The 26,400-nt window shown below is 39.1% G+C and overlaps 1 protein-coding gene across 5 annotated transcripts in view; it reads right to left on the bottom strand.

The window, feature by feature from the left end:
• ncor2 (nuclear receptor corepressor 2) overlaps positions 1 to 26,400 on the bottom strand; it is an 86,913-nt gene that overhangs the window by 36,598 nt on the left and 23,915 nt on the right. For all 5 annotated transcript variants that reach the window (XM_042000220.1, XM_042000219.1, XM_042000218.1 and 2 more), the window contains exons 2-14: positions 25,715 to 25,910; positions 24,876 to 24,991; positions 20,232 to 20,409; positions 14,664 to 14,846; positions 12,397 to 12,510; positions 8,267 to 8,323; positions 7,938 to 7,990; positions 4,145 to 4,211; positions 3,061 to 3,233; positions 2,789 to 2,888; positions 1,310 to 1,488; positions 708 to 762; positions 508 to 606 (exon numbers count right to left, since the gene is read on the bottom strand). In XM_042000220.1, coding sequence (XP_041856154.1) covers positions 508 to 606; positions 708 to 762; positions 1,310 to 1,488; positions 2,789 to 2,888; positions 3,061 to 3,233; positions 4,145 to 4,211; positions 7,938 to 7,990; positions 8,267 to 8,323; positions 12,397 to 12,510; positions 14,664 to 14,846; positions 20,232 to 20,409; positions 24,876 to 24,991; positions 25,715 to 25,819 — 1,479 coding nt within the window. In that variant the 5' untranslated portion in view covers positions 25,820 to 25,910. The remainder of the gene's footprint in view (positions 1 to 507; positions 607 to 707; positions 763 to 1,309; positions 1,489 to 2,788; positions 2,889 to 3,060; positions 3,234 to 4,144; positions 4,212 to 7,937; positions 7,991 to 8,266; positions 8,324 to 12,396; positions 12,511 to 14,663; positions 14,847 to 20,231; positions 20,410 to 24,875; positions 24,992 to 25,714; positions 25,911 to 26,400) is intronic.

Raw genomic sequence — 26,400 nt, 5'->3', positions numbered from 1 at the left:
TGGCCATGATCACAAGGGAAATATTTCCATAGAGGTGTAATTTACATTCTGCATTTGTGGACCAGATATCTCAAATTTACATGTCTAATAAAGCATCATGTGCTCTTAAAGTTAAAAACAACAATATCAAAGAAACTTTCTAACATGCTGTCCAACTGAATGAAGATGGATGAGCCACATCTGACCCAATGTTTGAAGCCTGAGAAAAATGAAGTAAAAGTTAGTGGTGGTGATTTCTGCCAAACATGTTTAAGAACAGAGACTGGCCTCAGACCTAAAGAGTAATGACAAGTTTTTCTTCAAATAGTTAATCGTATTAGTTATTTTTAATATATTAAGTTAGCTTGGTTAAAGTCTGCAGCTGACTGTGGTTGCTGAGCAAAAAACACAAGGGGAGTTCCAGTGTGAGCAGGTCTACGTGCGTTCTGCAGCCCCACAGAGATGTGCATTCAACCAGTCACAGCGCACTGCATCCGTTTAAACTGGAACCTCCAAAGGTGACAATACCTGGCTTCTTCCTCTGCGTCTGTAGTTCCTTCGCACGATGTTCTTGTAATTTTCATTCTTTTTGGTCAGGTAGTAAAAGAGCACACACTCTGCCACCGTCTGGAAAATGAAAGAAACATTGCTTTTCACTTCCCATAAAGACAGGACCACTTCAAAAGAAAAAAAAAAAGAAAAATAACACACAAGACATGGTTTAATACCTTTCTCTCCAGAAATGATGCAATCAAACCAAAGTTTTTAGGATGCTGGATGAACCTTTGGAAGTAAACAGAGCTATTTAGATGACTCAAAACCACAGATACTTGCAGAGAAGCTCCAAATAAAAAGTGACAAAATTACACAAAGATGGTAACTCAACTTTTAAAAGCATTGCTCTAAAAGTGGATAAATATAAATCTACTACATTTATCCTACATGAATTAAAATACAAAGTCTCCCTGTGTTAGTATTTTCTGTATATTTGTTGTAGATGAGTATGATCTAAAGAGCTCTTTGTACGCCGGTACAAAGTCACCAGTTTTACTGTGTGGTCTTGATTGGATTTGCAGCTCTAAACGTCCTCTCTCAATTCTCACGAAAGGGGAAGATTTACTTCCTCACTAACAACTCACTGACCCTTTATCAGTTACATAAATTTCACAGGAAGTAAAAACAAAACTTTATCTTGTTGATGCTTCCAAGCGCTCAGACGAAGAAACATTAAAGGGAATTTAAAGCTAATAGGGCATTTAACAAAAATGACTAATCTTTACATGAGAAAAAAAAAGATTTGTTTACCACACCGAGTTTTTTTTTTCCTTACTTCTCTCTGAAAGTGTCCTTCTCCTGCTCGCTCCACATATTCATGACCTGCCGATCCTTGTACACCTTCATGGGATCATCCATCAATCCGTTCATGTTGATGAACTTGATGCGTTGCTGCTCGGCGTCAAACAGCATTGGAGGGATGACCGCCAGCTGTCGCATCTGCTTCTCTGTGTTCTGTAAACATGCAGCCAAGATAGAGAAGTCAGCATGCTGGAGTAAATTAACTGGTCTATGTAGCATTAAGCTATATTTTTATTTGTAGAGGAGTTAAAAAAAAAGAAAACATGAGCAATCTGGCTTGCTTTGTTGCCTAAACAGTCTTTGAAATAGCTCCATGCCTAATGTGAAACCTCTTAAAGCACATACGTACTGGTATTCTACAGTTTACAGCCTAATAAGAAATTTTTGGGACAGTTTGGTGATAAAAAAGAAGGCGCTGTGCTACACTGAGGTAGGACGACATGGACGACAACTCAAAGACACAAAATACAATTATAGTTTTAATTTTCCTAAATGGTTTTCCTGGAATTAATTTACTTTTTTTTATTTGCAGATTGATTCAAGATTATAATTTGGAGCCCATCTCTTGCCTCATGTTTAATATTCATCATGGATCAAGAACACAAACACAGACTGTTACACCAGCAGTAGAAGTGATGTGTTGACAGTACACATTACAGATAGAGGAAAGAGACAGGAGGACTTAAAAATGAGGTAGATATTTAAAAAACTTCAACTTCTGGAAGCACTCCAACTCAAAACAGCTGTGCTTTAAGGGACAATATTTAGCTTTGGGTGAGCCCATCCCAACTTTACTGACTTGCTGCCAACAAATTCAAGATGAGCTTATATTTTATTTAATGAAATAATTAGTACATTTGAAAACTGTTCTATTACTATTAATTTAAGGTTTGCAAATCATTGCATTTAGTTTTTTATTTTAGCTTTTATACAACATCCCAAACTTTGTGGAAGTAGGGTTGTTTAATCTATAGGATAGGACGGGATCTGTGTAGAAGACAGAAAACGGAGCTTTCTATGAATACTTATTTACAGTCCAAAAGCAAAAGTGTGATGTGTCCCGGTATTATATCAATGAATTATTTAGCATACTTTAAACAAAGACCAGTAAATAGAAAGAAGCACTGTTGGCTTTTCAAGGTGTCAACAACTAATTTACTTGTGTGCATGTTGTTCTGGGTGAAGAATGATGCATTTATGACCTTATATACTTTATTTTAACACCAGTATTAGAAGATTTTACTTTTTTGAGTGAAAAATGAATACTATAACCAAATTTTTGTTCGGGATAGCATCTGGTGTGCGAAGACCTTTAAAAACTGTGGGAGGTAAATCTTTAACACAGTTTTTCATTTTCATTTCTATCAATGATTTCTGAGACCTCTTGGCCACCAGAAGTGTTAAAAAACAGGTGGAGGAAAAAAAAAAAGCATCTTTTACAGGAAGAGCTTACCTCATGCTCTGATATTCCATCAATAATTTCGGAGACTTCATGATTGACTTCACTGCGTGCTGCAGAGGAAGTTAGTCCACCTCCTCTCTGCCCAACACGGCTGCAAAAGGGAAAAAATATCCTGTGATTCTAAACTGCACACAAATCACAGTAATTGAGCCACCTACATTGAACAATGAAATGATGCTTTACAACAGCTGCAGTAATGAGGCAACAAATAGAATCAGGCCTGCTGAGTGCCTGTTGTGAAAGAGAAAGAATTATCATCACACCTCTGCATTCGCTCCTGCAGCTCTCTTTGCTTGCGGATCTCTGGGAACTGTTTTTCGTAGTACTCCCGCACCTTGCTCTCCTTGGCTCTGCGCCTCGGGTTGTTTTCAATGCGCTCCACCTTTTTCTCCCAGGCCTCCATTAGCTGATCATAGCGCTGGCAAAACTTCTGTTCCTGGAGGATCACAGAGGGAAAAGAGCAGATCCAGCTCTGTGTCAACATTAACCCTTTCTCCAAATCTGGAGAATTTTTTTACTAAAGATAAAAAATAAAAAAAAAAATCCCATTACTTTGATAGTAATTCCCTTTATTAATCTCTTATTGTGTGCCAAACCCCATCCCTGCATCATCAGCAGGCACACATGCAACACGTTGGAAGATATAAGAAAAGTCAAACTTTAAGCTTTGATTCTTGTAGGCAGCAGTCCACTTTTCGTCTCTCACAGGCAGGCTGTAAAACAACCCATTAACCCTGGTGGAGACATGACCCTCAGTGGACTCATAAACCACAAGGCGATGTCTCCCCACATGGAGCAACCTCCCCCACTTAAACACAACATGACACAAGAGCAGAGATAAACCCACGACTCACACATTTAATGCAGGTGTTACCTTGAAGATATTCTTCTCTGACATCACAAATACAAAATGAAGAGCTGCGGCAACCCCACTGTCCCTTCAACACCATCCCAGAGCGATGGATGTTAAAGATGTTCTGTCAAAGCTGTTTAATATCAGAGTTCCCCCCCATTGATCTCTATTTATATGCACTACAGTTCAGTCACTGGTAGGCAAAGACACAAACTACTGCTACCATTTTTTGTTGTAGTATTTAGCTGGCAGCGAATTCAACAGACATCTACAATTATTCTCTCAGATGTCACTCTAAGAAATGTCTGTTTTTCTAAACTCCTCCTAAGGCACTGTGCACATACCAACAACAGATCATGCTCAGAGCTCTTTTCCTTTTTAATATGCCCAAAATGGCCACTCACTTCAAGGAACAGCTGGCCCAGTTTCACTCTAGTCATCTGTCATTGGGCTAAAGTCCCAACAGACAGCCACAAATGTAGTTTTCTACTTACCCACTGCTTACGAGCATGATTTCTCCTTTTGAAATACAAGATGAGCTTCTTCCTCATTGCCTGGTTTCTAAGACAATAAAAGGAGAAAAGCGGGGAGACAACAGATGGGTAGAGGGATGGAAAGAAAAGTATAAGGTGAAAACATTTAGCAAACATGCATTATCAAGCAGTGTTTATTTTAAAATGTTTGTCAAATATTAGATCCAAAGTCCTGAGGCTCTCCTGGGTCATGTTCTCAGCCCTCAGCACTTTCCAACCATCTCTTCTTGACTTAATATATAAACAAAACAAGCTCAGACACACACTACCACACACTCACGTAGACACAGTGCCTGTCCTTGAGTGCCAGTGCTCGATAAACTCAATCTTGCTTCTGGGTGGAAAGGACACCAAGGGGAGCCAAACTTATAAAACTTGTCTGTGCTGGGAACAGCCAGACACACAGAGCTTCAAATAAAGGTCAGGGCCAGTAATCTCCACAGGCAGCCGCTCAGTTTGTCTCTTTCGTGGCTGCAAGACAGAGTTTTATTCCTGACACTTAATCTGTCAGTTGTAAGGTCACGTTCCCCCTGCTGATTAATGTAATCTTACTCCACATTGGACACCTCAACTCAGCCGCAGGTTCCCTCTGGACATAGGTGAGGATAGAAGACTAGGAAATTGGCTGCTGATGGTGTACAAGTCTTGTTAAAGATTGCAGATAAATAATATTTAGTCTTGGCAGACACACAATTATATGACCTGTTCTTCATTTTTTAATTCCCAATAAGAGGATCAGTCTTAATCTACGTAGTTCAAACTGTTGTACAGAGGCTTGGTTAACCATGCTATCGCAGCAGGAAGGTGAATTCAAACCAGCTAAATAGTGTGGGTGTCTGCATATTGTGTTATTATGGATGAGACCAGACTCGGCACGGCAAAAACAGGACCAACAAAGTAAGCTCTTTAAAGACAGAGATGGTATTGTCCTCTGCACACCAGATGGCAAAAGGAAAGATTAGCAGCCCTGAAACCCAACAAAAGGTTTCCTTTGTCCTGCTCTAAGCCTGTGCCATTTCTGAGATATCGGAGAACACTGTAATTTGGCATTATACTTCTAAAACATGATGGCTGAAAGATTCATTATACACATACTTTCGATAGACGTACTTTTGTGGTACAGCTACACTGAGCAAAAGCTTCAACTTCAAAGCCTGAATGTGTCTTCACAGTATCTCCATAAGCCAGGGATATTGGCACATTTATCATCAGCTGACTGTGTTTGCAAGGAGATGAACTGGGACGGGGGCTGAGATCCACAGAGATATTAGTAGTCATCTATCCTAGCAGGGATGAATGCCAAAGTTATCAAACCAGTTAACAAAACAAAGAAGTCAATTGTGCTCAGTCAAACTGACACACTGGTATTTAATAACACACACACACACACACACAGGGAGTGAGAACAGTTTTCAGTTAATTGCTTTGAGGCAATAATACTGATCAAACGGTGAAGGGATCAAAAGGAGTGAAGACAGCAGTGTGCGGCTAATAGGTCAGGCAAATCTGGTGATATGCTACTGTGTCTAAACTCCAGTGCCAATGGTGGAGGCAAACTTTTATAAACCCTCTTCAGCCATTTCATGTGCCTCAATGAGTTTAAGTCCCTAAAAATGACAAAAAAGACTAATTTGAACCTTACTGATAGACAGTGTGCTGGTCTTCTTTCTGCTCTTCTCACTGTAGATTTCCACTAACATGTGAAATTGACAATTTGTTGATTGATCTCCTGAAGAAACCTTTAACTTAGCTGAAAGAAGTATCCTGCAGTTACTGCCAGGGGTAAAATGATCATTCATTTTCACAGGCAGGAGGGGGAACTTTCTTTTCTTTTTTTTTTTTTTTTTTGGCTGTTATTGCTTTTGAAAACACAAATCTCTGTACAAATGAGCTGAGCTTGAATATATCAGCAATATATATTTAATGTGCTGATGCTCTTGCACCCATCTGTGTATTTGCAGAAAATGTATAGGAAAATTCTAGGATTATTCAGCAACAGCACCATGACTGACAACCGTTCAGTAATTGACAGGTTTGGATTCGTTGCTGTTGTTCCTTTGGCAGTCACTGCGCTGAGAGGCACATTATGTCACATCTGCAAAAATGGTACTCATGCCAAATCTAATAAGATCAAACCATTTATCTTAACAAAATTCACAGCCATCGTCATAAAGGAACTGCTAGCATTCATTTATTTTGCCTTAATATTTAGCAGATTTCTGACTGTTGGAGCATTTGAATGGCCTTTGGTGTTTATTTTCCACTCTTCCCCGGGTAGCTGCTTCTGCTGCCAGTCACATGTTGTCACATCAGACAGTCACATGTAGACTGCTGTCTCTCTGTGACTATCCTCTCATGACATTTCAGTGGAAAAAAAAGGTTTTCCTCAGCAAAAAAATAAATAAATAAAAAATTTTAAAAAATAAACTTTCCCAGAAATCTTTTACATAATGTTAGTTAACACAAAAAAATCTGAGGCGATTATTTGCAAACACATGTGCTTATAATTTGCTTGACATGACTTCCATGTGGTTCTACCATTAAAGAGCTGTTGGTCATGGTGTTTTTGCTCAATATAGATCTAGCTGCAAATATATTTGTTTTAATGAAGTTACTGTGGCTTTAAGTCACATTTTAAAAGACAGTCAAGTCAAAACTGTATTCTTTACACACAAAGATTAAAAAAAAAAAAACAAGATGTAGTCTCTATTTCATTGCTGTTTTGTCTGCCTTTATCCAGTATTGTACCATTTCACTTTCACTGGTTCTTCAAAGCAAATTAATAACAGTTCTCTCACCCACCCATTCACACATTCGGTTAAAAATGGCTGCTTTGCAAGGCACAAGCCTGGAATCAGGAGCAAACTGGAATTCAGTGGATCTCCACCCTGAGGCCTAATCACCAAATTCACAGATCAGCTGCAGTGCTCCAGTGTGGGAGTTGATGAGGGCTTGACATGATATTAACAGAAGGAATGAGACAAGTCATCATGACAGCACACATTGCTTCCCCCAACAGCCAATATACATGACACATTTGTGCCTTTGGTTTGTCTACATTTTGTGGGGAGCAAGTCCACCATGTTCAATTAACATGTGCAAATCCCACAGGAAAGTCTCCACGTGTGCAGACTCGCTAAAGGATGCAGAACAGCTTTGAAAAGTCTGCATCAGAGGCTTGATGAACTTGAGGATTGGATGATGAGACAGGCCAGAACCCTCAAGCTCTTTGTGAGAACCCTCTTTTAAAGTCTGGGCCTTCGAATGTGAAGACTGGGATTTGGCTGGTGTCTTGCCCATGGACACTTTGACACGTCATTACTGAGTTTATGTAATGGCAACTTCACATCCTCCCTCTGAAAATCCAGTTTTTACTCTTTGCCAAGGGGACAAGACAGTTAAAATAGTGGTGGAGAAAAGTACAAAGACCTTTACTAAAGGTAATATACAGTCAAGACAGGTTTAAAAGACCACAACAACCACCAAGAATTAGAGTCGACCATCAAAAAGATCTACTCAGATCCAGAAGATGACAGGAATTCTCCTGACAGCTACTTTTTGACAGAGAAGACTGAGTTTAGTGTAATCTGGTAACGGATTTTTAAAAACACTGCAAGAGCTACAAATGCATCTTTTACAAGTGATAATTCAAAATGTTTTAAATCAACTATTTCTAAGTCATTTAACTTTTCAGCAGTTTTAAATCACACTTGGTGCTGCTAATAAAAGTATACAAGCGTATATTCAGACTCACATTTTGATGTTCTCATGGTACTGTTTGGTATCAGAAGGCTGGTTGTACAGAGGCTGGAACAGGAAAAAAAATCACATTAAAAAAAGACTTAAAATGACAGATACATAAAAGCCAGATGAAATCGCCCCTAAAATATGTCTTGAAAAGATTGTAACCTTGCTCTAAATAACAGGACTGATACAAACCCTGCAGTCTGTGGTATCTTATGTGGGCTTTACTTTTGTAAAAGCAACAGTGATCAGTTATATTGGATGATTTTTAAAATGTACGGATGAAGAAAAGAAGGCATAAGCTAAGATAGAAATATAAAAATCCAAGTCTCTACTCACCAGTTCTACCCTGGGTCCCAGTCCTTCCAGTATCCTATGAGCCTCTTCTGCCTTTTTCTGGTGAGAGAAGACAAACAGAAGTAGTACATCAGCCAGCAGCCTGCACCTCTACCATCACCACGGTAACGCAGTTGAACATATTCACTTGATCACTAAGGCTACGATGCTGCTTGCTGGATGGACGGACGGCTGGATGCATGGATGGAGAGATGGATGCACTGACTATTATTAGAGCTTTAAACTCGAGCTGGGCCACAGCTCCTCTCTTCAGCTCCCTCTACTCTCTCACAGGGAGAAAAAAAAAAAAAGAAAAAAAGATTACTCACCTCCCCTGAGCAGAGAGGTTAGAGAGAAAGAGCAGGCAGGCATGAAAGAAAGCAGGAGTGGAGCAAAAAGTGAGTGGGGAATTAAAGAGTGGGGGGTGGGACTGTAAGGCTCAGGTGCTTAACAAATAAATGCCACCTGATGAAAGAAATCTCCATTAAATACCCACAACTATGTCTCATACTAAAAACTTCTGGCCATAAACCAAGAACAGGAAAATGTTGGGGCATGAAGGTGGACAGTAAAAACTCCCATCTGTGTCTGTAGATGACCTCGCTGCAGCTTTACTCCTTCATACATTTATATTTAGCTCCACCAGACAAATGTGCAAGCACTTTCCCAGACTACTACTCACACTGTTACCAATACACTGTTCCCTCATTCCACTCTATACACTCTCCCTGTTTCATTGATCAAAACAGACCCTCCTTGGTGACACACCACATGCTCTGTTGCTTCCCACCTCAGCTCATTTCCCTCAATAGCAAGTGAAACAGGTCCAGACTGATACACTCAGCATATAGCAAGAGCAGCATGGAGGTACATATGGTAGAGGTTTTAGGACGTGATAACACCAACAAAAGCTGACTGTGTGTGTTTGCGTGCCAGTCTTTATTCTTCTCCACCCACCATGTGATGCTGCTTCCTTAACCATACGCCGCCTTTGCTGTAGAGAGAACAGGGAGTGTGTGGGATCCCCTCTTTACATTTCTACAAGACTCGTGCTAATTGAACAGAAGCCTTAGAAGTAGTCATACACACGGCCCACCACATGCCAATAACTGGGTCACCTGAGAGGGAAGCCATATAAGAACACAGACACAAAACAAAAAGGAAGGACTGGTGCTGTACATTTGCACATGTAATACACACCATTTAAATGCAAATACTGCTCCATGTTGCTTCCTCACCAGAGAGTAGGTGTAACAGGCTGCAGAGTATTGCCTCAGAGAGCTTGCTCACTACAGTAGCTGTTAATGAGCAGCAATTATTAAAAGTAGACTTTCATCCTCTGAGAGCAGAGAGCCGCAGGGATTTCTCTTCATTTCATAGCTGTGACACTTCAAGCAAATTTGAAAACAAGACTGCACGATGCCGACCTCAAAACTCATGCAATACGACTCCAAATTACGCATTTAATAATGAATCGAGGGTGATACAGGATTCAAAACAAACTGCATAGAGTACATACTTTCCTAAAAGTGTGGTTAATTAAACAATGTTCATACATTAATAACTGTCCTCCATCTCCTTAAAAACCCAGCGTCATGTCCCGCTGATTTCCTACTAAGCCAGAGTCATCGTAAGCTATGAGCTGTTAACAGCTAAGAAAATATTTTCTCCAGCAGGTTAACTGTACCTTTAAAGCATTTAATGGAAAACTTAAAATAATAATAAAAAAATGTGCTGCAGGGCCAAACAAACACTTTAAAAATATAAATTCTTAGCATATCTCAACAGAAATGTATAATTAAAGCTCAGGGAGACCATCCTGTCTTGTCTTGGTGACTATTACTGCTATTTTCCAAATATGAGAAAGGTGAGCATGAGCTGAAACATCCCTGGGGTGTGACAACAGGCTGTCAGTAGAAATAAGGCTGTAACCTTGCAGGAGAGAGCTGGTGACACTGAGAAAGGACTGAAGACACTGTTGTGACATCAAATCAATAAGGAGGCTGAGAGTGAAGGAAATATTGCCAAGTGAACACACCACAAACAGTACATGTGTAAACTGAACATATATGTTATGAAGTATAGTATATCAGATGAACAGCTCCAGACAATGAACAGAAATAAAGTTGAAGATGGTTAAGTTAAGCAATGGGTATGAAAAATCTGTGATTGAGTAAATGTGAGTGTGAAATTTGAAAAGAAGTTGTGTAAGTCTGGAGAGAAAAGTGCAGAGAGATTGGAGGAGCCAGCAGTCGGCCAGAGTGCATCCTGTCAGTCAGAGGGAAGCGTTACAGAGGTTAGAACACAGACTTGACTCACTGTTAAATGTCAGCCATCTGCAATGCCCTGCTGTTTCACAGAAGTGCTGTAATTATGTTGTGCATGACGGTGAAAGTCATGTTTTTTTTCTTCTTTTTTTTCTTAAGGGTTTCTGCTTTCGGTCGTTTTCCCAACAGTTTCTGTGTAAGTCAGCGTAAAAAGTCAAACGAAATAATTCCCAGAACTTGAAGTCCTCAATGGCAATCATAGTGGAAGCTTGGGTTCTCAACTTTAAGCATGTTTTCAACATTTACACTGTTATTTGCTCTGTTATATTTCTTCCATGCAATGTTTAACATACTTGTCAGTTCCCCGTAGGAGGCTCAAAACCTCAGAGTTTAAATATGGGGTGTGATACAGCGAAAAAGGACTTCTCACTTTTAAATGCCAATTCCAGTAAAAAAAGAGGACACGTGCTTCTAACCACTAGGGGGGACTGAAAGCACTGAGAATCACCCCCCCTCTGCATAATAAAAGTTTATGTTCTGCACATATCTCTACTGCATGTAGTTACAGCAATGACTGGGATTAAGTAGGCACTTCCTTATGGCTTTATGAGACCTCAGATCTGCTCTGTTTATCTTTTCTTGAAAGCACAATCAATCTGCAATACTTTGAGAAAAGCAAGAAAAAGGTTTGTATCAGTGTGAAAGTGAGTCACCTTCTACTGAGCGTATACTTTTGAAAGTCTAACATGTGATTCATCATCCCTGCTATGCTGACCTCTGAAGCATTTTTCTCTTAGGCAAGAGTAGAAAGGTTAGGTATGACATTAATGCATTTTGATATGTTGTTGACAAGGTTTTTGTTTATGAATTTAATCAAACAAGAGAAATGAAAATGACAGACCTCTAAGACAATACAGGATCCAGTTCCGTCAGACACCTGTCTGTTCAGACACTTTCTTGTTATTGTCAGGCAACTTCACTAAAGACCGACATATCAGAGATCTGCAGTTTTGGTATAATGTGTAATTTCAAGTATCACAGAATCGCATAACAATATCTGCCCCAAAATTAAACATCTTTTAATTTAAATTCATTTTAGTGGACCACTGAATCAAATAATAGACACAGACGTTATTATTTTAAACTCGGAAAAAAAATATTGCAGGAATTGAAACTATCCCTGGCCAAAAATAAAACAGCCCTAAAGTTTAAGTGTCATTTTAAGTTCTTTAACTAACAGCTTTAGCTGTTCTCTAGTTGTTAACATATTACTGTACTGTGAACTTTTTAAATGTTTTTGTCCAGCCCCCCCATTAAGAAGCATTAATATCTGACCGTAAGCCAGAGCGGGATCAGCCTTTAAACCTGGTCACGGACCAGAGGTTAACATCTCTGGAGCAGGGACTGATGCTGCGAGGCTGTTGGGGCCGAAGCTGTTGCCTACGGCAGCATGCGACTCATTGAGAGGAGTAAACCTTACCTGCTTCCACGTCAGTCTCCAAAAATCTCCAATAACACCAGAAAAAGTCTCTAGATTTGTCACTAATTGCTTTTTAGAAATAGAATCGCTCAAACTCTGACGTGTTCGTCACTGTATTCGGTGTACTGGAAATCATGCACTTACAAACGCTCGGCGATGTTTGGAACGCAAACTGCAAATAAATACATTCATTTTTTAAATGCATGAATTGTTTTGTAATTAATCCATCGTAATTCGTTAGAGACCCCTCCCCCCCCGACTGAAACCAAATTCTTTTTTTTTTTTTTGAATCCAAAAAACCAAATTCAAATGTAGGACATTGGTTTGGGTGGAAAGGGTGGACCATAGATTGAGCATATGTGTGTGTGTGTGTCTCTTCCACTGACCCTATTCTCATCGTAGATGATCTGAACCAGGCTGCGGTGCTTGGCCTCACTGGGTGGTGGTGAGATGGGTCTCTCAGGTTCGTGGGGCTTTGCAGCCTCCTCCTCCAGCTGTTGCTGCAACACACACACACAAAGAAAATAGTCAATACTTATCAAGTGTTCCTTATCTAGCATGCAAACATTGAAAGAAAAAGAAACGTAGCTTATAAAAAAAAGACTATTTTTCTTTAATTAAAACCCTGCAGGAAAGGTATACGTCTACCTCCAAGGATCATCAGTCCTCCCACACTCCGTCACAATGAGCAGAATTTAGAAGTAACACTTCCTCCAAACTGTCTTGTCTACTGAACAGTAGGCGGTAATGAGTCAAACACCATTTACAGGCTTTAATTATTCATACACTGAAAATTCTAATATGACACAGGAAACTGGGGCTTAAACACATGCATTTTTAAACACCAGGTAATGCTGTGTACGCAGCTTATATGAAATGAGCTCAATAGTTGTCAACCAGTGTGGGTGTAAGTCTGTAAATGACATGTTAGCTTACTTAAACTTTACTTTTCCACAACAGTGGGCATGTTAGACAGTAATAACGCAATAATTATAATGATATATCAAATCCGGTTTAGATAAGACACTAGGAAATTAAGACCTTGGTCCCAGGAGGGAGAAAAGCGGTCTCAGGAGAATCCACATGAGGGCAGAGAAAGAAGGATCACCTTGTGCCACGATAGCACTGATAAGCATCTGGATCAGGCAAACACAGACATTCCCGTGCAGTCCGACTATCCTTTCCCAAACCTACCTTAGAGTAAAATAAAATAAACCAGCCATCCTGAGCTTGGCTGTAACCTAAGCCCCCCCCCAGCTAATTGAATAACTCTGCCAGAACTCTTTAAATAATGTTTGATCGCGCCTCTTAATTAATCCAGATGTTTTCATGCTTAAAGAGAGCTGGACTGTAAAAATATCCCTAAAACACTGTTTATATTAAGAAAGGTTTCTAGGGGGGAGTGGTCATTGATTTATCCCTGGAAGAGGTAGAGCTCAGGGGGTTTTGATTACTCCAAACGTTCCTGATCCAGGATCAGTAAGGTTTAAATTTAACACTCACACCAGCACATTCTGGCTAACATCTTTTTTCTTTTTTTTTTTGTAAAGCTGCCTTCACTGAGTATTTGTCCTATAAGCGCATTATCTGGAGATCTTTTTTGAACAAGTTCTTTGGTGACAATTAAATCATTAGCTATGAAGACAAACTCCACAATTCAAAGTAGCTTATTAGCTTCTGAATGTTAGCTCAAGCTGCCACAACTAAGCGGTGTCAGTGGTGTAAACTCTTGGTAAGGTCTTTTCGTTCGTTTTAACAGCTGCAGCTCAGATGAGACAGAACCGCAGCTGCATGTGGCATACTTAAAGCAACCCAAGGCTGCATTTGAATCGCAATCATTTGTCTGACGAGTGTAAAGCAGCATGTTGATTTAACAGCATGTATGATGAAAGAGGACTTCACGTGGATGAAAACAGCACAGTCCCTAAAGTGTCTTCACTAAACATGGTTAGCAGCCGACTGTGACAACTCTGGCAGGCATGCAAGTGGTTTCGCAGTCACAAAACCTCTACCATAATTTTACTTTTTCCCCCAGGGAAGTGGTTATTTATAGTGTTACATATTTTTAACCGTCTTTTCTCCTGACTAAAAAGCAAAAGGTGGAAAAGGGGATGCAGATGCCTGAAGGCGTGCAGGCACATAATCACTGCACATTGAGCATCAAACAGCTACAAGCTTAAATGTCATGATTAGACCACACAGTCTATTTAAGACTTTTGTTTTTTTTTTCTACTTTTTATCTAGTGCTAACTTACACCTGGCAGGGAAAGTGACACTGGAAAAAGCACATTTAAAGCAAACAAAACCTTACGCTAAGAAAATTCAACAAGGACACCAGCACCGTCAAAGACTGCCACACGCATGACAAAAAAAAATACTTCCGCTTCACCAGAGTGAGTGAAATTTTATTTTAGTAACTTAACAAATTCAGGTTTTATAAGATAACTTGCAAAGTCTCCTCTGGTGTTAACATTCCTACTTGCATACAGGACAGGTGGCAGCCAAATAATGTGGAGACAGCAAAAACGTCACACTTCCGGAGCAGAGAGAGAATGAAGGCTCTAAAGAAGAGATAAGATCTCTCTGCAATCTTTACACACCAAGCAAGCAGATGTAATCTCAAAGTACCACCACATCCTTTTGTGTAACAAACCTGTTTTTTGCGAAGCTTGCAGATCTGCTGCTCCACCATCGTAATTTCCCTGTCCACACGGTCCATGTTCTGGATCAGCTCCTCCTTGGAAAAGCGTGCTGGGACCAGATCCAAGTCAGGGTCCATATGGACCGGGCTCACAGGAGAAATGGGCTCCAACTTCCCAATGGCACTTCCACGCTCCTGCAGAAGCACAACAGAGAGAGACAGTAAAGAAGTGGTTAGATGTCAAATTTTAATGCTCTGTAATTTCACTTTAATTGATAAAAACTGAGGACAAATAGTATTTCAGGAGTTTTGAAGGTTTGGGTAAAACTGACAACAGATCAGGTCAAAGGAACAGATCTCATATACAAGAATAAAGAATCTTTTTATTCATAGTCCATATAAAAGGAATTAACTTGGATGTTTTTTTAGTCTTCTTTCTTGAAAGCATCCGTGTCTTACTGTGATTATAATGTCTTTAGGTTACTCTTTAAGAAATCTGCAAGTGCCCTTTGTAGAGGACAAAATGTCAGTAATTACGTCCTCTGGGTTATGACAGCCAGTGCAGTGTCTCAGTGTTACACAAATGAATACGAGGTCACATCCTCACTGACCAGGAGGTCTGCTTGACAAACCTTGTTTGCGGTATGAAATTATGTTTTGTTTTTGTTTTTTTGGATGTTGAAAGAAATCTGACAGAAAATGCTAAATGTATATAATTAAATTCAGGAGATAAATAAAAATGTCTTCTTGAAGGAAGATGAAAGGCTCTGTCTCTGTTGAGACAGTAACACACAGTGTGACTCATCAACTGCCATAATGATAAAAGCAATTATATAATACTAATCTTTCAAGGACAAAAATACATGTTTATTTTTGGAGTAAATTCTGCTTGTTGAAATGTTTTTACTGACTCTATTGGACTTTTTAGACTCCTTTGCAGTGTGACATCTCACTGCCAACATCCATGACCATATGAATGAGTATTAGCAACCAACACAGGATTCTAGTACTCAATCCTTAATTGTTTTTTCACTGGAACAATAAAGTTGCTGAGCTCTGTTAATGATTTTGGTTTTCAACTGTCATTTTAAAAAAAAAAAAAAAAAAAAAAAAAAAAAGAGATGATGATGATGTAATTTTCTTTGTAGCAACAATTACCATTTTAGGCAAAAGACTGCAGTTAGTCCAGCCAGTAATAAAAGGTTCCACACAGTACTGTCATCAGAATTCCCCCACTCAACTATTAACACGGACATAGCAGGTAGCTATTAAATGTCATTTTTAGTCATATATAAAACAAAGTATGAACAATACTGAGGTGATGGATCATCAGATAGCTCCTGTTCCAAAGTGATAACATAATAATTGGTAGAAGAAATAAAAAGTAGAAGGTTAATCTGGTCCAGATCCCCCTGTGTAATTCAACCTGACTAACCAGATGCAGCTCAGTACCATATCAATGTGTGCTTACACAGAGCAGGCTTGAAAAATAGAATCAGCAGCATGACAACGCAAAGATGTTCACAAGTCCGTTGGTGCAAGTCCAAGTCAAGTCTCAAGTCTTTGACCTCAAGTCCAAGTCAAATTACAAGTCACTTTTAGGTGTAATGAGAAATCTTCTATGCAACGTCTGTCGTCTGGTCTGCTTAGAAGATGCATTATAACATCCAAAGAATTTAAAATCCGTACTCGCCCTTTATCTACCAGCATTTAGTACCAGCACTGATATGTAGCTTAAACTGAATAATACTCTGTCCCTGTCCTCTGGACAATTTCTTTGCTTTACTGAACTCAGAAAACCTGCAGACGAAATTCATTCAGATTAGTAAATATGTTCTTAACATAACTTTTAGTAGTTTCCCTGCAGCAACACACCAGATCCAAATGACAGCTTATAGTCAAGTTCTGCACAAGCCTCTAAATACCACATTAATAATTTGATTCAAGTGTATTGCAGCAGGTAAACATGTAAAATCGGCAGGACAGTGGCTCAACAGGTCAACATTCGGTGATCCCTGCACTAGTGCTTCAGAAAAATCATGTTTTTTAAAGGGCTTAAAATAACTCTGGATACAAAAAATCTTAACTAAAATTTTTAAAATTGAACAAAAAAAACAACAATATTTTAAATTATTTCAATCCAGTACTTGCAGACCCAATAAATATTCCTTACAGCAACGCTGTACTTTTCAGACCCAGTAAAACTACATTATTTACAGTGGGTCTGATCCCAGTTTAACGCAATCATGGCAGACTTGTTGTCCCAGAATCCCCATCTCTGTGACAACGTCATAAATGGTAAATGTGGTGTATTCTGTCGTGCTGGCTCATCCTTGCACACATTACTCCTGTGCAACCCTGTTGCTGGCTCAGCAGTGTATAAGTGGGGCATTAACATCAATTCTCCGATTTGCTCTATACTTATGCAAGGACCAGTGATGTGCAAGTAACGTGCATCACATGTACCTTGAAAGTGCTGTGTGAAAAGTTAAACTAGCTAAATGGGGTTTTATATATTAAAGACAAATTTATAATAAATACTAAATTTAAGACTGATCTGATTGCTTATATTCATGAGAATGTGTGTTGTTACTTAGTAACCCTTGAGACAAGACAATAAGATCTCTCTTAGATTTACTGAACTATTAATTGGTATATCATAACCAAACTGAATTATGAGCAAGCTAGCAAAGATTTACTGCTCGTCAAGCTGCATGCCAGTGTAATCTGCTGCATTCTGCTGCATTCGGCAAGTTAACACTTTCCTAGTAGAGTCAATCACTTTTAAAAATTGATGACCATTAATTTATGTGGATATTAGGCTGTGTAATATGTTTGAAAAAAATACTGTCAGTGCAATATTAACATGCAAAACATCAATATTGCAAACGACTGTTTACACCAAGGATATATTCACACCAAGATATTCCAGAGCACTCATTTCGTATGAGCAGGCAATGTCGCAAAAGTTTGCAAATTCATTTGGTTTGGTTGGCTTTCACACTACATTTTATCTGCCTGGACCACATCATACAGTTAGAACAACTCCTTGTTTTGAGGTGGCACTGCCCGAAACGACCTGTGACCAAGAAGAAAAGAAGGTTTTGAGCAATGTTTCAATGATGTGTCATAGTTTTGCTCTAATTATACCTTCACCTTGACAGCAGGCTTGTCTACACCTCTAAACACACAAAGATGAACTCCACATATGTGCAGTAGAAAGCAAAACAGCTATCTCGCCACACAGATTTGACCAATGTCCAAATAGAACCAGGAAGTCTAAAATAACACAGTGGCAGGGCTGATGTTAATACAGGAATTTTCTGTAACATTAACAGTCAATAGCATTGAAAGTACTACAAACCTATGTTTAACAATGGAAGTAAAAGGAGGATACCACAAGGTTCTGAAACTTCAAATTACAATGCCTGATCTGTGGATTTTTTCCTCATGAATTATAAAAAAATCTAGCACACAACAAGCAAAGCCTTAAGTTAGTATGATAATGATAATGTAATATTTACAAAAGAATTAGATAAGATACAGACTGAAACTGTCTGGGTGTGTGTGTAGGGGATAATCTTTTAAAGAGACAATGTGATATTTAATCACAAATGGATTATAGACACACTTGCAGATTTGTCTTTATCTAAACAGGTTTATGTGATTTTGAATGATAAAATAATATTACATACTATAAAATGAACAAGAAAATGACATTATTATTATTGTCAGTAAGCTTGTTGATACCCAAGCAACATTTTCCAGTAGATACTTCTTTATCTCTAATTCAATTCAAGTCTGTCTAATCACCCTGATAAGTGACTATGTGTTATGTTCTGAATATATGTGACTATTCTGGAGTTAATCCTCCTTAAATGCTTATGTGCATGCATGTGTGTGAGAGGTTTCCAGCTTGGGTTTTTGTTCTGCGATATTTTTAAACGTCTGAAATAAAGGTTATGTAAGTGGGCTAATCTGGACTAGGCAGGCGGCATTACAGCCCCGAAGACCTGCTGTGATTAAAAATGTCAGTGCCTGAGGATGTTTCAGGGCTGTCCTAGATGACAAAGCCCAAGGATGCCAGTGTGTCACAAATTAAAACGTTTTTTTGTTGTTTATTTTTGTTTTGTGTTTTCTTTTCCTAATGTTTTACCATCTGCATTTACTTCTATTTGTAATTAAAAAACGCAACGGAGAGCTGATTGCTGTTTGACAACTAACCAGGTTAGATAACTGCCTATAAATAGGAGCAATATGGCCATATAATAAAAAAACATCAGAGCACAGAGGGGTAATCATTTAGACATATCCAAGAAGTATTAGATTAAATCCACTCTGGTGTGAGTTTAAAGTTGATGCTAGATCTTACTTCAGGTAAAAAGATTTATTGGAAAAGAAACTACATATGATATTTAAATGTAGTCTTTTCATAGTTAAGACTTTGAAAATTTCATTTTATAAAGTTTCAACATAAACATTAACTAAATTCTATTATAGGTGTAATCCAAACCTTCCCAAATCCACACAAAAGCAAATGACAATACAATGAAATGTAATGTAAAAGCAAATGTGCTGGTTTGGGCAGCAATGCTGCTGCTGACTTAGTCCTCATCTTTCTGTCTGCCCTTCATCTCCAAGTCCTCCATTTCCCTTTTCCTCTTCTTCTGTGTCTCTCTGCACTTCCCCTTTGCTTAATTTCAGAGGCATTTTGCTTTCTATCCCACTCTCATATGGTGTTTTTGCTCCATGTAGTGACTGCATCTGACTTCACTTATGTAATAGATTTTCAGTTCTTGCTGCTTCCAGGGGAAGCATTGGCATTCCTGAATATTTCCCTGATAGCTCAAGTGTTTTTTTTTTTTTTTTGTTTGTTTGTTTTTTTTTCTTCCCCTGCAACCTCTGTTATTGCTATTTATTATTCTTTGGCTGTGTGCCGCCCCTGGCAGTTTGAAGCACTCTAATGTCAGAAATGTCTCCCAATCAGCACCTCTACACCGATAGCCAGTCTTTTTGATCTCCAGTTCACAGTTTCCCCCTCAGTCTTTTGAAATCTAGGTCAGCTCTATTATTTATTAATTGTGGTTTCACAACTCCCTTAGTCTTTCCACTAATGCTCACAGAGATCCAGCTTAGCTTCAGTGCAGAATATCCTTCTACAACCTCTGCTGTGGTGTGTCTAATAACATCCTTGGGGCCCTTAAAGAGACTGAAAGGATAAACAAAAAAATAAAATAAAAATAAAAAATCTTGCAAAAATAACACATTTCAGGGGGAAAATGGTCCCATAAGCTAAATTATGCATCAAAATTTAAAACAAGTCTATTTGTAAATCCAACAACATTTTAGATTAGTAGGATTGTGATTATTAAGACTTGCCAAAAAACACTGCTTTTCCTCAGCATTAAACATCACGATTGCAATTCAGACTTATCATTTTTAGCCCTTCAGGTGACTGTTATTCAGAACAAGGTCCACAGCTCCTTTATCTGTCACCTGCTTGTTGATCAACGTAATATACAACCATCTATAGATACACAAACTACAGATATGATGTAACACACTTTTTAGTCTACTGACCTTTGTAGTATCCTCAGCCCCTCCCAGAGTCAATGGCTGTTGGTGGGGTGAAGGCCTCACCAGAGACTCTGAGCCTATCTCTAAACGAGGGCGTTTGATCTCAGCATAGTCCACCTCTGATTGGCCTGTGGGCTCCGGCAGGTAAAAGTGCTTGTAGCGGATGTGTTGCTCTTGTCCTCTGAAAAAAAGAGAAAGAAATAAAATACAGTTAAACAAAAACGAGCGAAAAACTCAGCTGCACCATTAAAAAAAGAGCATCTCCTTAAATGTGGTTTGTAAAAAGATTGTTCAAATATGACAGCTTTTGATATAAAAAAAAAAGAGCTGATTTTTTTTTTTTTGTCATGTTTTGGCTATTTGATATTAACTAATCAAATCCATCATAACCTCATAAATCTTAACGATGCATCATGGAGCAATGCTGGTGTATAAAATACCAGCAGGTCAGGTATATAAACATGTCAAAGTCAACATAAATATACATATTGCAGAGCAAATATCACAGATTGTGGCACAACAGCAGCATATGTCAAAGCTCAGGAATGTAGCATGAAGACGTGCCCGTGTATTTACATGTAGAACATTTTATTAGCCCACTTGTTAACAACTCTTTGTTCTTTAAAGGGAAAGGTTCTATGTTTGTTTGTTTTAACCGAGTCTGCAATGAAAGATGCCAGAAAGTCTGTAACGTTGCTGCCAGTGTCAAAATGGAAGTGGCTTCTGAAGAGAAGAGGGAAAACACAACCATAATTGCTGGTCCAGGCCCACAATGGCCTAGTGTGTGGTTTTCTCTATGTGCCTAAAGCACAGAGCCCATCTCTGTCAAGAAAAGTGTCAGAGGGTTGGTGAAACAATGGGGGCCATCCACCAACTACACAAGAAATGAATGAAAGGAGATATGTCAAATCTAGATGTTACCATGAGGATATGGGGCATTGAAGTATAGGATTGTAGAGTTTTATTTGCAGATTTTACTTGACATGTTTATCTTTATATCTAAGAAGAAAAGCCAGTCAAATTATCCACATGCTGTGGGACTACTCCCCTGACACATTTTTTTTCACTTATTTAGTAAAATATTTCCTCATCTCCCCCCCGCCCCTTTGTTCTCTCAGTCTCTTGTGACCATGCAGAATAATCTGGTCCCTGGGGAGGATTTGTCTGGACTATGAGAGAAAGATGTGTGTGAAGTAGGGGGCAGAGCATGTGGAAGAAGAGTGAAGGGGGCAAGTCATCACAACTTCCCGCAACAGCTCTATTACCTTCTTACTGGCTTGGGCCCCGTTATGGGAAGAACAGAGATTGTGTGTGCTGATAGCAGCCTCTGATAGGACTATAGCGTTTGTGTGGATCCAATCTCTTCTTTGCTCCCCAGAGGAGCAGTTATGCAGCTGTGCATGGTGCGGGGATAGCTAACAGAAAGAGACGCCTGGCTGAGTTCACCACAGCTGGAATAAATAAAACTTAGGTGCTCAGAAAAGAAGAAAAAACAGGCCTCAGAAAACTTCATGCAATATATGCTTAAGCCCTCATCTTGACTGCTCATTATGTTGCTGAACAAAAACCACTTTACCCAGTGGCCAGAACATCAAGCATTTACTAAATTTCTCCCAGCGTGGACATAAACACTGGATACTGCTGTAAGTGAAATCTGTTTATTAGAAATAAATCTTGTTTTGAGCTCCAATATAGTTGTAGCTTATGGGTAGATGTAGTAATAGCAAATTAAGCCTCAATGCATTGTACTTTATTATGTCAGCACCTTTATTACAAACACAGCAACGACCTAAATAAAACAATATTCCGATTATGGTGTTCACAGGAATTTTAAATCGGTTAATCCATTTATATTCTTGTTTAGACGTCATAAAGAAAAGTCTGATTAATGAGTTTTTACAACATTATGGTTCTCTAAGTCAAAGCGATGGCTGTGCCCATCCAAAGCCTTCAAAACATCCATATCCTGTAAAGCCCAGAGCTTTACGGTTTTCTCCCCAAAAGTATAAGTCCTCATATGCATGCCATCCATCCTGTTCTGCAGTACAAATGCTGCTTAGGGGATGCACCATAAAACAGCGGTGTGTGTCATCAGATGCAATAAAAACTCTGGCGGGACATAAGGGTATAACTGTAGCGTATATATGTGTTGCCTACAGCAACAAAGATCCAAATATAACCTTATTTAAGTTCAGGTGATCAGAAAAAGCTGTTTAAATGGGAATCCAATTCAGTTTAAGGGATTAGTTTCATTATTATTTGGGAAAATGCTGTAAATGTTAACATAATCACCAAACTCTGAAATCAAAACAAGAAACTAAACTAAAAGAAAAAAAATGTATGTTTACAAAGATTATGAAAAAATAAAAACAGTTCATTATGATTCATTAAAAAAAATCACAGGGCATTTTTTTTTTTATTAACGTACATTTTTTTAATCATTTTTTATTAAAAGATAAGCAACTAATTTTCAATTGCTGCAGCAGTCTTCTCTTTTTTCCTTTCAGCATGAAGAGGGGGGAAAAAAAATCAACTATGTGGTTTCTCTCCTTTTTTTTTATCCTTGCTGTATAATGGAGTCTCCCCCTTTCTCAAGAAGCCGGCATAATCTCAGACAGATGGGAAGAGGTGAAGTGACTGAGATATTGCCTGAAGTAAAGATAATGAAACTAACAGTAGTGATTATACTGTTGTGGTTTTCAGACCCATGATTACAGTAAATTTAGAACATTAGCAAAATAGCTTATTTCGCTTGCCTTCGGTGCAGACAAAGAGCAGCAGAAGGAGACCAGCCTTGTTCAGAAATTGATAATGTCATCATCAAAGAAAAGGACATTTTCTAAGGCTACATTAGTTCTTACGTTCTAGTTAGAATGTCAAAACCTTGAGACTGCTGCAAATGGAGATAGGATGTGCAGAGTTTTCGAGCCCCATGAAAAGAAAAGAACACATCTAAGCGGATAACAGAGTGGAGGATTTCCAAGGCCAGAATTACACTATTCAGAGTCTGAATAGGATACATACGTAGAATGTGGGCTTCAGTTTACATACTCAGCCAAAAAGAAAAATGAAGGCCTGATACATTTAGCTGAAAGACTCCCCCATCCCAAATGACTGCCTGCAAGATCACCAGTTTGTTTCACAGCTTCCCAAAAAAAAAAAAAAAAAAAAACTTGGGTTAACTGTCTGCAGTCTCCAATTTTGGTTTGATGGTTATCTTTTATTTGCAGAACAGAAATTCACTGCTCAGCTGTAGGAGTTAAAGGAGGCATCTGTCCTGCAGAAGTGTTGAATGAGTCATATTTGAGAGACTGCCAAAGCACCAGTTATTGAATGAAGTGTGTCAGTAAATCAGGAGCTGGTGGGTAGCATTTGAAGTATGGCGTGTTTATTTCTGTATCAAGTCATGACCCAGTGTTCCCATGCTGTGGGGAAGGCTGATAACCATTAACAGGGCCAGGGCAAAGCTCTGATATTAAAAAATACGGACAATAATTCTGTCTGATGCTTAAAGACATCAATCTCATCAACAAAAGCCCCACACTGCTGCAGAGTCATCTTACCATCTGCTTTATTACGGTAACATTTCTACTGCATCCAATAGACAAGATATTTAAAATCTTGAATAGCAGCCACCTTGCTAGCACGTAAGTAATACAAGCATAACCTGGCACACTATGCATGTAATATCTGGAATACTAAGAATCTCCAAGTTTTGTATTCATTGCAAATTTTAACATATGCAAAACAACCTGCCATGACAATCAAGGGTGGAGAAAAACACATTTCTGTGACCTATTCTCAGTGCATCATACAAAATTAATTTCATGCACACAAATCATTCATATCAAGTCTCATCCTTATAAACACATCTCTATATAAATAATAAAGAGCATTCATAGGTACAAGACGTAAATCTCCAGAGACAGAGTACTATTCATACAATGCTTCGCCTGACTTGCTGTTGGTTTATTGAAGATGGAAAAGCTCTGCAGGCTCCATTGCCCTGCAGAACCATTTAACACAACATTATAGAGGAACGGCTTGCGGCTGCCAATTACATAAGTATTACTCTAGGGGAGGGTTAACAGTTAGAGGCTTTAGTAGAATAATACTGCGTAAAATGAAGGCCGCATTAGGCTTTCACTGAGCATGCTCTGTCCCTGAGCTGTCAAAAGTCAACACAAACTAAAGCATGTCACACAACCTCAGCATCCACTTATCAACTCCTAAATGGCTGCACCACTGTTGTATCTTATGCTGCCCCCTTTTCCCCACATTTCTTCACTCAACAACCACTAATGCTAAAAGGCATAAATTCCATTCACTGTGATAATGGATATAGTACTAACAAAAACCTGAGTTAGGTATGAAAAATATCACAAGGCGTAAAAAACCAGCAGTAATAGGCATTCAAAACAATATGACAATGGTGCATTTCATATAAAAAGTACCAAATTGGTTAGGCCAGCATCTCATGCAGATCATTCATGGTCATTTTTCTTCACATGGGCATACATGTACAATAACATGCATAGTTACAGCGTTCAGTAAATGAGAAGGAAATGACATGGGTTCTGACTACAATGCTTCATAAAAACAATGGGAATGTTCCTATGCTGCTCTATATGAGCACAGTGTTCCCACCTCTCATTCCCAGGCTGGAACTCTGAAAGTAAGGATGGCCGACGGCGATGGGGTTGAGCCAGGTGGGAGCTGTAGTCCCGGGCATGCTGAGAGTGGTAGTCCACCAGTCCCACTTCCTGAAACAGAAGAAAAATATGTTTTCAGTATATATATATATATATATATATATATATATATATATATATATAGTTAATAAGCATCTTGTATCTACCTTCTCAGAATGATACATTAACAAAAACTCAAATTTCCTGACTTGTGGTTCCTGTAACATGCAGTCATTTTTTCACCAGCTCTCATCTCTCCTTTTCTTCCCATCTGCCTCTCATATAAAAGCGGTAACATATGCAGCTACTGTAAACCTGCACATCTGCCAATCAGGATCCCAGGACACAGTCCATCAACCCTCATCTTCTTCTGAATGTAGTGACAAGTGGGAGTGGTAGACTTAAGAACAGGTGCAGCTGTGGGTGTCCTGGAGGGTAGGACTTGAATTCCCCATTCAATAACAAAGTGGGCCTTACAAACACTGGAGGTCATTGAATGAACTTTTAGATCAAAGCGCGGCCTCTTCTTTGAGGCTAAGACAGCTTTCTTCCGGGTGAACAGAACAACATAATCTTGATGATTAGATGATGTTGGTGGAAATACTGAGAAAGGCTTTAATATTAATATGAACTTCAATATGAACTTTTAACTTAAACATCTAATGAGGGAACAATTGTGGTGTACCACATTGTTACATGTGAATGTTTCTATCAAAAGAACATGAGAGAGGGGGGTGGCTCTGTGATGTTGACCCTCTGCAAACAGCTAAATCTATCATTTGCAGGGCCTCTTACCGTGTGTGCCCGTTGCAGCTGTAGGGGCAGAGTGGCAGGGTTTGGCAGGTGCCTCGTGTCCACAGCTCTCCGGCCCGGCGGCACAGGCTGGGGGTGAGAGGACATGCTGGCACAGCCGCTTCCTCTACAGGTAGGAGGAGGGTGTGGCTGTATAGCAGATGCCGCACATTATCGGCCGTTTCCTTTAGCCTGCAACCTAAAAGTGGAGGAGGAAAAAAAATAATTATAGACATTTATATTTTGAGACTTTTTATTTCATCTAAAGTAAAGGAACCTCTGTAGAAATGCTTTAGGTATTATCATATTTTTTTGTAGCACATAAAATTTAACAACGTGTAACTACTTGGAAGTTAGAAACCAGCTGAACGTGTTTTTTGGCCAGCATCTCAGAAGGTTTAAGTAGGTGCGTTCATCTTTGCTGGATATCAGAAAAATCATCACCTCTCTACCACAGCTGCTCCCCCTCTCCACTGCTCCTAGTATAGGAGTGAGAGCCCCTGCACCTGCTAGACTCAACCCCTCCTTTGCTGCTTACTGAAAGGCCCACTGTCCTCACACTGAACACTCAGGGAGCAGCCAAGCCAGGCAGCTACCCGACAAAATTTATTTAATGTTAACTAAAGATTTACAGCCATTATAATTGACTCATTGCCTGATAAGGATGCAGCCTATAGAGACGGGCCAGC

The sequence above is a fragment of the Melanotaenia boesemani genome, chromosome 11 (genome assembly GCF_017639745.1).
Source record: "Melanotaenia boesemani isolate fMelBoe1 chromosome 11, fMelBoe1.pri, whole genome shotgun sequence".
In the NCBI taxonomy this organism is placed as follows: Eukaryota; Metazoa; Chordata; class Actinopteri; order Atheriniformes; family Melanotaeniidae; genus Melanotaenia; species Melanotaenia boesemani.
This window is presented reverse-complemented; position numbering and strand designations above follow the sequence as displayed.